Below are 12070 nucleotides of genomic sequence, written 5' to 3' on the forward strand. Positions count from 1 at the left end.
CCCCAGAATCCTGCCCCAACAGCAGCTCCATTTCTCCCCACAGGGAGACTGTCCGCATTACCTTTTTCTCTCCTTTGGAGATGGTATGGATACCTTCAAACTGGTCTCCAAGTGAACTGGGGACGTGGACAAAGTGAAGGCCCTGAGGCTCGATGATGCGAACGTCCACCTGTGGTCACACAGTGCAGAGGAGTTTAGAAGCAACAAATAGAAACAGTGAAATGACAGGAACATCTCTAGAAAAATGTGGTGCATCTTTCCAAAGCATTCCAGGAAGAATCTCCGATTTAGGATGGCTTCAAAATTACGTTGGGTTTTGATGCATCTTAATATATTCTGATAATTGGGCATGATTTCTATTTGTGTTTTGTTTTGTGTACATTGTTCAGAGATGCTTATTCGCGGCACTTAAAATGTGGAATTGCAATTAGTTTTTTTAAAATTTTATTTCATAAAATTAGTAGTAGCAGCAGCACAAGCGATCCTTTGGTTTGAACACGGAATTCGTGTTGTATTACACAGATTCCTTTTGGTTGAGAGATTTCTGATGAAATATGATAGCAAATTAAATTAACTACTGTATTTTTTGCTGTATAAGACTCACTTTTTCCCTCCTAAAAAGTAAGGGGAAATGTGTGTGCATCTTATGGAGCGAATGCAGGCTGCGCAGCTATCACAGAAGCCAGAACAGGAAGAGGGATCACTGCTTTCACTGCGCAGCGATCCCTCTTGCTGTTCTGGCTTCTGAGATTCAGAATATTTTTTTTCTTGTTTTCCTCCTCCAAAATCTAGGTGCGTCTTGTGGTCTGGTGCGTCTTATAGAGCGAAAAATACGGTAAGTCTTTAAAGTGGTGCTCCAAACCCACAATTCCAGCCCTGTCTTTTTGCTTTACCTCCAAGTGTTTGGCCAGCCTGCCTGGCTGAAGAGGGATAACATGCTCGTACGTCGATAGCTTCCTCCGAATTGGCTCTTGGTAATGGATTTCAAACTGGACTTTGGTTCCTCCTGGCACGTTGAGTTCAGCTTTGAAGTTCTCCATGTCCAGCGTGTTGCTCCTGAATTCAGTCATCAATACACACAAGGGAGGAGAAACTCCCTAGCCCTTAACACGTCACCGAAATGCCAGCAGTAAATTGAGACAGGGGCAGGTAGAGGACCCCAAACATCTCAAAAAAATCTCTGCCCTTTAAAATATTTTCCATTCAGTTCATCAGAAAACAAATCTTTCACACAACCGTTTTATTTGATTTGATAACCAATTTAACCTTCTCTGCTAATCATGTATGTTGCACCAGGCTTGGGAAAGCTTCTAGGCATCTCAAGATCATCTAGATAAGTGTTAGTTGTCGGAGTTCCCCAGAAGTGGACTACAACTCCCATCATCCCCAGATGATTTGGGTGGACTACAACTCCCATCACCCTCAGCTGATTGGGTGGACTACAACTCCCATCATCCTCAGCTGATTGGGTGGATTACAACTCCCATCACCCCAGCTGATTGGGTAGACTACAACTCCCATCACCCTCAGCTGATTTGGGGACTACAACTCCCATCATCCCCAGCTGATTGAGTGGACCACAACTCCCATCATCCCTAGCTGATTGGGTGGACTATAACTCCCATCACCCTCAGCTGATTTGGGGACAACAACTCCCATCACCCTCAGCTGATTGGGTGGACTACAACTCCCATAATTCCCAGCTGATTTGGGGACTTCAGCTCCCATCATCCCCAGCTGATTGGGTGGACTACAACTCCCATCATCCCCAGCTGATTTCGCCAACAATCAAGGGGGCGATGGAAGTTGTGGTCCAACAGCATCTGAGGACTCAAGATAACACTGATCCACATGATGAGTCGTCACGTGCCAGAAAATCGTTAAAAGGTGGGCAAAGCCAGGACACAAGGATTGCTCTGAGACTTTTGGAGGCAGTCCCCTGACAGGTCAACCTCTTGTGCTTCTGCCATATTAAAAATAAGCTTATGTGAACCGGGAATCAATGAGCTGGTTGACTGCCATCCCTCTGGCATTCAAATATAAGGACCGCTTATGTGGATCAGGCCAATATTGGCCAGAATTCTGTCACCCAGTTGCCCCTAGAAATCTCTCAAATAGTTCATAATAGTGGTAGTTCTTTGAACAAGAAGGCTACAGACCTAAATATCGCTCCGGCAGTGAACTCGGGAGGTTTGCAGAACCACAAGACATGTTTTTAAAAGCCCTGAGGGGCAACACCCTCCCCCCCAAAACTGAGCATTGTAGCCACGGAAAGGGGGCATGGAATGGAGTATCCTGGAATAGGGAATGCCTGGCTGGCTGGCAGTCTGCACACCTGTTCGAAGGTGAGGATAAACCGGTAGTTATTTGTTGCAGGCTCAGCTTGCCACGTCTAATGTTCACTGGGGCACCTATTGCCCATTAATGTGACCAACACCTTTTATTCAAAAGCCATTTCTGCAGATGGTTCTCTATGACATTCCACAGAAATACGTTCTATAAGGCATTGATCGGCAACAGATTCCCCACTCCCCCAGAGCTCTCCCAATACTTCTGGAAGAGCTAAGCCTTTCTACCAATCTCTCCATCCATTTAAAATGGGCCTTTGGGTTTTGGAGACTGAGGCCCTCAAGGAGAGAATTCATCCTTTTAAATTTTATTCATTTGATTCCCACCTTTTTTCCAAGGACCTCAAGGTCCCTCCTCCCCATTTCACCCTCAAAACAATGACCCTGTGAGGTAGGGTTGGCCAACAGACACTGACTGGCCCAAGGTCACCAGGTGAACTTCATGGCAGAACGGTGATTTGAAACCTGGTCTCCCAGCTCCTAGTCCATCACGCTAGATAGATAGATAGGTAGATAGGTAGATAGATAGATGATAGATGATAGATAGATAGATAGATAGATAGATAGATAGATAGATAGATGACAGATAGATAGATGATAGATATAGATAGATAGATAGATAGATAGATAGATGATATAGATAGATGATAGATAGAAGATAGATGACAGATAGAGAGATGAAAGATAGATAGATGATAGATAGATGATAGATAGATAGATAGATAGATAGATAGATGATAGATAGATATAGATAGAGATAGATATAGATAGATAATAGATAGATGATAGATAGATAGATGATAGACAGATAGATGATAGATAGATATAGATAGATAATAGATAGATAGATGATAGATAGATAGATAGATGATAGATAGATAGATAGATGATAGATAGATAGATAGATGATAGATAGATGATAGGTGATAGATGATAGATGATAGATAGATATAGATAGATAGATGATAGATAGATAGATGATAGATAGATAGATAGATAGATAGATAGATAGATAGATAGATGATAGATAGATAGATGATAGATAGATGATAGGTGATAGATGATAGATGATAGATGATAGATGATAGATGATAGATGATAGATGATAGATGATAGATAGATATAGATAGATAGATGATGATAGATAGATAGATAGATAGATGATAGATAGATGATACAGATAGATAGATAGATAGATAGATGATAGATAGATATGAAGTCAGGTTCATACCTCAATATTCCTGCAGCTTTGCCTTTTGCTCTCGCTTGGGCATATTGACTTCTGGCTGCAGATTTCTCCTTCACGGAACTAGTGAATGTGATGCCGTTGACATTCCTGAGGGGCAGAAAGCCAGTCACAAACAAGGAATCTTATCAACAACTGCAAAGTACTTGGAAGGAGGAGAGGGCAATTTTCTTGTTTTTTCTACTTTTTCATATATATATATGAATATATATATACATATATATAGCCAAAAATGATATCACCACACACACACAAAATGTCATCCATGCGTCCCTCAGCCTCCTGGAATGATAAGCTAAGCATGACAAAAATCCCACGAAAATTTCTCTGACAATAATTTGACAGTTCTCAAGGGTGATTTCTTTTCTCGTTGGTTGATGGGGAATGGTACTGGAGGTGTGAGGAATGCAGGGGCATTCTTTTGTCACTGCAGCACGAGAAATACCTCTAAAGAATGGTTGTGGTCTGAAAGGAGAATGGTGATGGTCCCCTCAGGTCCCAGGATTGGAATAATGTGCCATCGGAATTCTTTTTGAAATAAATGTGCTTGTGGGAGGGGGGTGGGTATGGGGTTTTTTTTGTTCTTGCTTTTATTATGTATTTTGTTGTGGTTTTTTTGTATTTTTTATCCTGAGATATTTGGATGAAGGGCAGTATGTATACAAATAAATTAATAAAATTAAAAAGTGGTATCTGTTTTTCTGCAGGAACCTCTAGTTCATGCCTGGTCCAAGATTTTTTAAAGTAGTTTTTAATTTTATTTTTATAGGCACTGGAAGCTGCCCAGAGTGACGGGGTAATAATAATAATAATAATAATAATAATACAGTGGTGCCTCGCAAGACAAAATTAATTCATTCCACGAGTTTTGTCGCCTTGCGATTTTTTTCGTCTTGCAAAGCATGGTGTCGGGAAAGTTTTGGAAAAGCTTCAAAAACCTCAAAAAGCTTTAAAAACCTCAAAAAAGGCTACCACACCGCGTTCTATGAGTTGCTCCTCGAAGTCAAGTCACAACTGTATTAACGGTGTTAAGAAAAAGGAAACAAACTTGCAAGACGTTTCTGTCTTGCGAAGCAAGCCCATAGGGAAAATCGTCTTGCAAAGCAGCTCAAAAAACAAAAAACCCTTTCGTCTAGCGAGTTTTCCGTCTTGCGAGGCATTCGTCTTGCGAGGTACCACTGTAATAAAGTCATACCTCAGCTCTCAAACGCCTTGGGAGTCAAACATTTCGGCTCCCAAACAATCAAAATCCAGAAGTAATTGTTCCGGTTTTCGAACATTCTTTTGGAAGCCAAACGTCTGATGGGGCTTCCAATTGGCTGCAGGAGCTTCCTGCAGCCAATCAGAAGCCACGCTTTGGAAGTCAAATGTTTCAGGAGTCAAAGAGACTTCCGGAACAGATTCTGTTCGACTTCCGAGGTACGACTGTACCCTCAAGTCTCCCCACTCGTGCTGTAGACAGTCACCTGCACCTATACCAACTGGTGGAACCAGGCCAGCTCTTGCTTACATGGTAAAGTTGTGAATGAAAGCCCCTTTGGGGATCTGAACATCGAAGACCAGGTTCTGTGGGTGCCTGGCTCGGTTTTCCACTTTGGTCCGCACCATCGTGTTGGCCAGTCGAGATGTGATGGTGGACTGGACCTTGTAGCTGTGGAGGATTATGTTGTCATCGCCTGCCACCTGAAGGAATCAACATATTTGGACAGGAGTCAGAGGACAGGTGCAACTCCAAATACAGTGGTACCTCGGTTTACGAACTTAATCCGTTCTGGAAATTTGTTCTTAAACTCAAACTGTTCTTAAACCAAGGCGCGCTTTCCCTAATGAGGCCTCCTGTCACCGGTGCCCTTTCACCATTTGGATTCCGTTCTTAGACTGAGGTAAAGTTCGCAAATCAGAACGCTACTTCCAGTTTTGCGGAGTTCATAAACCGAATAGTTCGTAAACAGGACTGTTCTTCAACCAAGGTACCACTGTATGCATATCCCTAGAACTTTCCTCAAGGGATGCTTTGATTCTCTCATAGTTGAGCAACTGGATCCCTTGCTTAAATCCATCAGGGTGCTTGGTGGCGTACAGAGCAAACATGCTGCACGGTCCCTTAGTCAGAGGATTCTCGGTCTACCTTGGACAACCCAGACAGAAGTGAGCAAGAAGCAAAGGCATTATAGAAAAAAAGGCAAATGGAAGCTATGGGGAATGACAGTGCCTGATTTATGTATAAGCTAAACAAGTTATAGCTTAGGGCCCCACTCTCTTGTGGGTCCCCCAAAAAAGTTAAAGGGGAAAAACCCTGGATGTACATTTCCAAGATAAAAAACAAATTACTTTGATAAAATACATATTTTGTTATGTGCAAATGGCTTTAGAAACCTATTAGGTCCATAGGTTTAAACCACTGAGCCTCTTGGACTTGCCAATTGGAATGTCGGCAGTTTGAATCCCCGAGACGGGGTGAGCTCCCATTGCTCAGTCCCTGCTCCTGCCAACCTAGCAATTCGAAAGCACGTCAAAGTGCAAGTGGAGGTACCGCTCCGGCGGTAAGGTAAACGGCGTTTCTGGTTCAGCAGAAGCGGCTTAGTCATGCTGGCCACATGACCCGGAAGCTGTACGCCGGCTCCCTTGGCCAATAAAGCGAGATGAGCGCCGCAACCCCAGAGTCGGTCACGACTGGACCTAATGGTCAGGGGTCCCTTTACCTTTACCTTTTAGGTCCACAAATGACCATATAGCATACTGTATTTTTTGCTCTATAAGACTCACTTTTTCCCTCCTAAAAAGTAAGGGGAAATGTGTGTGCGTCTTATGGAGCGAATGCAGGCTGCACAGCTATCCCAGGAGCCAGAACAGTAAGAGGGATCACTGTGCAGTGATCCCTCTTGCTGTTCTGGCCTCTGAGATTCAGAATATTTTTTTTCTTGTTTTCCTCCTCCAAAAACTAGGTGCGTCTTATGGTCTGGTGCGTCTTATAGATAGAAAAATACAGTATTTTCAACACAAAAATCAGCGACAATTTGACAAAGGACAGCTGGACATATCAAGGGCCCTATTACCTTCAGTAGCTTAGGGTCTCATCAAACCTAAATCCGGCCTTGGGGAATGGTCAGCTCAGCTTATTATCTCTAGGGTGGGGAGATTCGGAGAAGGTTTGGCAAGTGATGCACTTGTTTTGAGAAGCCTTTCCTGAATCAGTCCAGCCTAGAGATCATCAACTGAGCTGACCGTGCCCCTATATTCACTGAGGATCTTGAGAAGGCGGTAAGGAACCCATGGCATGTTGCCGGACTTCAGCTGCCACCAGCCCTAGCAATGAGTGATCATGAGAAGGTTTTTGAAAGTAGGCAGAGATGGATCTGCCGTCAGAGGGGTCCCGAAATGAGGACTGGCCACATGAGAAGGCGCCGAGAGCCAAATCGAGCCACTGCCACCCCAGGTGCCTATTTATTCAACAGGCATAATCATCTAAACCTCTAAGCTGTTTACATAATATATAGAACGTACGTTACAATTACGGGTGAAATCAGATGGTAAAAAACAACAACCCACAAGTTAACCTACAGTTTTGCAAGATATAAATAAAATCAGTGGTCTTATAAACATACGTGACAATATAAAATCACACAACAGATTGCATATTAAAATAAAATGGCGTATAGAAATATATTGATTGCAGGCTAATAACAAAGACTGTAAAATCCTGTAATTATGTTTTGGAAAGAAAAATACAAGTGGCTTATGACGTGCTCCCCCCGAGGCGCTTTGTCAATCTGCATTCCAGCCTCCTGGGACAATATTGTGCAACTGTTTCCAAACTGTTCCAAAGGGGTTGGGTGGGGGGGGGGGACTCTGAACAAACAGTGGGATTGATCTCCTGCTAATGGTTAACTGGGTTGAGGGTGGGGGGGCAGGAAATTATAGAAGAGAAAGAGGAAAAATCAATATGCAGGCTCACCAATTCTCCTGAGTCGTCATCACCGGATGTGCTTCTCTGGGGAGTGGGGGGGGGGGAGAGTTGAATGAAATGAGAACCAAAACTGGATGTACATTTCCAAAATATAAGATAAAAAACAAATAAAATAAAACCTACCTAACAGCAACCGTGTTTTGTGTTGTGTAGGCTCCTACGATGTAAGTCAGGCTTCCTCAGCCATGGCCCTCCAGATGTTTTTGGCCTACAACTCCCATGATCCCTAGCTAGCAGGACCAGTGGTCAGGGATGATGGGAATTGTAGTCTCAAAACATCTGGAGGGCCGAGGTTGAGGAAGCCTGAAGTAATGGGCCCCGCCTGCTAGCCTGCTCCCTAAAAAAATCACTGGTTTGCAATTATTATTTCACGTTATAGCAAGTTTCTAGAGACTAGGTTATGAGTCTTTGTAAATTGTGTTTGTAAAGGAACTTTTGTTATTGCCGAATGCCAATGTGTTTGCATTATTAAGTTTGTTATGGATAAAAAATCATTTTAAGATAGAGCTTAATAATTATTTCACTATTAATATACCGGTACTTCTTCTTAATTGTATTTCACTATTAATATACCGGTACTTCTTCTTAATTGTATTTCACTATTAATATACTTCTTCTTAATTGTATTTCAGTTCAACAATTACTTTGATAAAATACATATTTTGTTATGTGCAAATGGCTTTAGATACCTATTACGCCCATAAATTACCATATAGCATATATTCGACACAAACAACAGTGACAATTTGTTGTTGACAATGACAGCCCCATTACCTTCAGCAGCTTAGGGCCACATCAAACCTAAATCCGGCCCTGTATAAATACCTTGGGTTAAAAATGGTTGAATGAATAGTAACATACACAGCTGCTTTATACCAGGGGCCCACCTAGACCAGTAATACACTGGTTTACACTGTCTCAAAAGCACGTCAAAGTGCAAGTAGATAAATAGGTACCGCTCTGGCGGGAAGGTAAACGGCGTTTCCGTGCGCTGCTCTGGTTCGCCAGAAGCGGCTTAGTCATGCTGGCCACATGACCCAGAAGCTGTACGCTGGCTCCCTCAGCCAATAAAGCGAGATGAGCGCCGCAACCCCAAAGTCAGCCACGACTGGACCTAATGGTCAGGGGTCCCTTTACCTTTACCTTTACCTTTACACTGGTCTACACTGATCGGCAGAAGTTCAGAGTCTCAGGCAGAGGAAGGTCTATCATCTAGCTGATCCTTTTTATAACTGGAATTGACTCAGAGCCCTCCAACACACAAAGCTTGTGTGAATGTAAGAACCTAAAGAACTTCAGAAGACACGCAAGGTCCATCATCCTGTTCTCACAGTAGCCAGTTAGATGCCTCTAGGAAGCCCCAAAAGTAGGTCAGAAAAACGTTTTATTGTGCTTTTAATTTTCTGTTGGGAGTTGATTCTCCAGAGTGGCTGGGGAAGCCCAGCCAGATGGGTGGGGTATAAAATAATAATAATAATAATAATACCCGTCCAACTTGCATCTGGCATTGAGAAACAGATAACCTGCAGCACTGGAGGTGGCAAGCTTGATCAATTTTTTCGTGTTTGGTGGGAATACCCTTACATTGAAAACTTTTGGAATAGAGTATTCTCCATTATAACTGCAATTACAGGCCAACCCATTTCTCCAAATCCTGCCTTAGCCCAACTGTCTTTGGACATAGACTTAGGCTCCAGCCTGCGCCACAGCAAACTAGTCGGCTTCTAACTGACCGCAGAGGGGACGCGGGTGGCGCTGTGGGTTAAACCACAGAGCCTAGGACTTGCCGATCAGAAGGTCGGCGGTTCAAATATCCGCGACGGGGTGAGCTCCCGTTGCTCGGTCCCTGCTCCTGCCAACCTAGCAGTTCGAAAGCACATCAAAGTGCAAGTAGATAAATAGGTACCACTCCAGCGGGAAGGTAAATGGCGTTTCCGTGCACTGCTCTGGTTTGCCAGAAGCGGCTTAGTCATGCTGGCCACATGACCCGGAAACTGTACGCTGGCTCCCTCGGCCAATAAAGCGAGATGAGCGCCACAACTCCAGAGTCGGCCACAACTGCACTGGACCTGATGGTCAGGGGTCCCATTACCTTTAACTGACCGCAGCACAATTAGCTCAGCAACGGAAGAATCAGACTGAAATACCCCTGAATATATGGGAAAATAATATCTGGGATATAACAATGTCTGAGCATAATAAATAGAGAGACCTTTCAAGAAACACGGATCCCTTTCTTTAACTATGTTAATGACCAAAATCTCAAGATATTCTTATACCAAAACGTTCAATGTTCTCAGTGGAGGGGTTACATTGAGTAATATGTTTGAATGCTGAATGTGTAAGTTTATGTCTAGAGACATTGGATAAAACAAACTTCATTAGATGTGCTGCTGGATAAGTGTTTAATGGTTCTTGCATTTGTTTAAAAACCAAGTAAAAAAATGTTTGTAAAAATAAAAACCACTGAAGGGAGTGCAACATTCCAAGAGCAGATCACCACACAGGATTTAAGTAATTATAATATTATAATAATTTATTATTTATACCCCGCCCATCTGGCTGAGTTTCCCCAGCTGTTCTGGGGAATCGGCTCCCAACAGAAAATTAAAAGCACAATAAAATATCAAACATTAAAAACTTCCCTAAACTGCCTTCAGATGTCTTCTAAGATAAATTCTTTGCTTGGCAAGGAATCTATTCTGTTTTTCTTTTCCTCCTCATTACACTTCTTTCCCTTCTGTGCTTTGTAAAATAAGTGAGCAACTTGTACCTGGTATCTGCCATGGTGCAGAGCGGATCTCGCAGAGAACCCATCAATCTTCGCATCAACCAGATCCTAGGGAAAAAAGCAATGCCAAGATCAGGGGAGCGAGGTGTGTGTTCAGTTCAAGACACACCAATGGTGAACTCACCACCCGAAAGCGAATGAAGACGGTCAAGCTAACGGAGGCTGCAAGCAACCCAAGATGACTAGACAACAGCAATTCGCTTTGTGCAGGAGGCACAATTGATGTGTGTTTGTTACTCCCATTGCGTACTGATCTGCAAAACGTTATGGCTAGCTGCACTATCAAGAATCAGTGTGTTGTCCTGGGATTTGGGATGGAGGAGACATTTGGTTCGGCACACATTTAAATCTATCAAATCTGCGCTTTCCAAAATGATACACAAACCGAAACACATCTAAAACTCTGAAATTTGCACATATCCGAATTTTGCAATGGTGCTGAAACTTTACAAGTCGGCTACTAACAAGAGAATATACCCTCGCCAAGAACATGCAGGTGCAGAAGCAAAAATCCCCATCCGACTGAGGCCCCATTTAAAGCCTTGTTATACCACTTTAGCAGCCATGGGTTCCTGCAAGGAATCCTGGGAGTTGCAGTTCATTCAGGGTGCTGAGAACTAATGGGAGACTCCTATGCAGAGACATCACCTTGCCAAAAAAGGCCCGTATATTTAAAGCTCTGGTTTTCCCAGTAGTGATGTATGGAAGTGAGAGCTGGACCATAAAGAAGGCTGGTCGCCGAAGAATGGATGCTTCTGAATTCCGGTGCTGGAGGAGACTCTTGAGAGTCCCATGGACTGCAAGAAGATCCCCTGTATTCCGTTTTGAGGTCCTTTGAGAATGGGTCAGAAAATAATAACAACCCACTCAGTGTTAATATTACTAGCAGAAGCCTGTTTCATCCCACTCTTCTGCTGGAAAAGAGACTCCCAGGATGACTTATCACAGAGAAGGCAATCCTTGCCCTCATGCTCATAATTTAAGAGACTTGACCAAAGAGACAAGAGGAAAAGGGAAGGAGAGAGGAGGTGGTAAAAAGCAAACTCAGGTATATGTATAGAATCACACTGCCAGCTGGTTAAATTGGTTCCCAGTGGTGTAGCGTGGAGGGTGCAGGGGGGGGGCCGGCCGCACCGGGTGCAACATCTGGGGGTTAGGGTTAGGGGGCGCAAATCCACGGGTTAGGGGGCGCAAATCCATGGGTTAGGGGGCGCAAATTACTTGCCTTGCCCCGGGTGCTGACAACCCACGCTACGCCACTGTTGGTTCCATCTTACTTAAAGCAACTGTGCTGATTAAGTCAGAAGGGTCCTGTTCCTATTAGCTGCGGAATGAGCCCCAATGAACTCAACAAGGCTTACTTCTGCGTAGACCTGTAAGAGGCTTGCGCCGTAAAGTTCGTAAGAAAGAAAGAGCAGATGGAGAAATGAAGGCAACCTGTTCCTTGTTTTCCTCCGTAGATTTAGGATGTTGCGGCCCAGGATGGAAATGGATGCTTACCTCTGGGTTTTCTTCGATGATTAAATCAAAGCCCCATATTTCCAAAGCAAACAGCAAAACGAAGAAATAAGCGAGAGGCTTCATTTTGTCGCTTTCCTGAGAACGGCAAGCATAAAGGCTGGGTGGAGGGTGTCTCTGCTCTGCCAAACCAAGTTCAAGGAGGAGTTAAAAACAGCCGCTGAAGGCTCTCTAGTATTTTGAAGGCTCTTTAGAAATGC

General features: G+C 43.5%; 1 protein-coding gene across 2 annotated transcripts in view; it reads right to left on the reverse strand.

Annotated features, from left to right (window-relative positions):
- The window catches only part of ITIH2 (inter-alpha-trypsin inhibitor heavy chain 2), a 43189-nt gene extending 31119 nt beyond the window's left edge, over positions 1 to 12070 (reverse strand). Inside the window, exons 1-7 of one of the 2 annotated variants that reach the window (XM_028747065.2) lie at positions 11853 to 12070; positions 10335 to 10400; positions 7550 to 7585; positions 5105 to 5277; positions 3580 to 3684; positions 894 to 1056; positions 62 to 169 (exon numbers count right to left, since the gene is read on the reverse strand). In XM_028747065.2, coding sequence (XP_028602898.2) covers positions 62 to 169; positions 894 to 1056; positions 3580 to 3684; positions 5105 to 5277; positions 7550 to 7585; positions 10335 to 10400; positions 11853 to 11936 — 735 coding nt within the window. In that variant the 5' untranslated portion in view covers positions 11937 to 12070. The remainder of the gene's footprint in view (positions 1 to 61; positions 170 to 893; positions 1057 to 3579; positions 3685 to 5104; positions 5278 to 7549; positions 7586 to 10334; positions 10401 to 11852) is intronic. The other variant, XM_028747068.2, reaches the window with a different exon arrangement.

The sequence above is a fragment of the Podarcis muralis genome, chromosome 10 (genome assembly GCF_964188315.1).
Source record: "Podarcis muralis chromosome 10, rPodMur119.hap1.1, whole genome shotgun sequence".
Lineage (NCBI taxonomy): Eukaryota > Metazoa > Chordata > Lepidosauria > Squamata > Lacertidae > Podarcis > Podarcis muralis.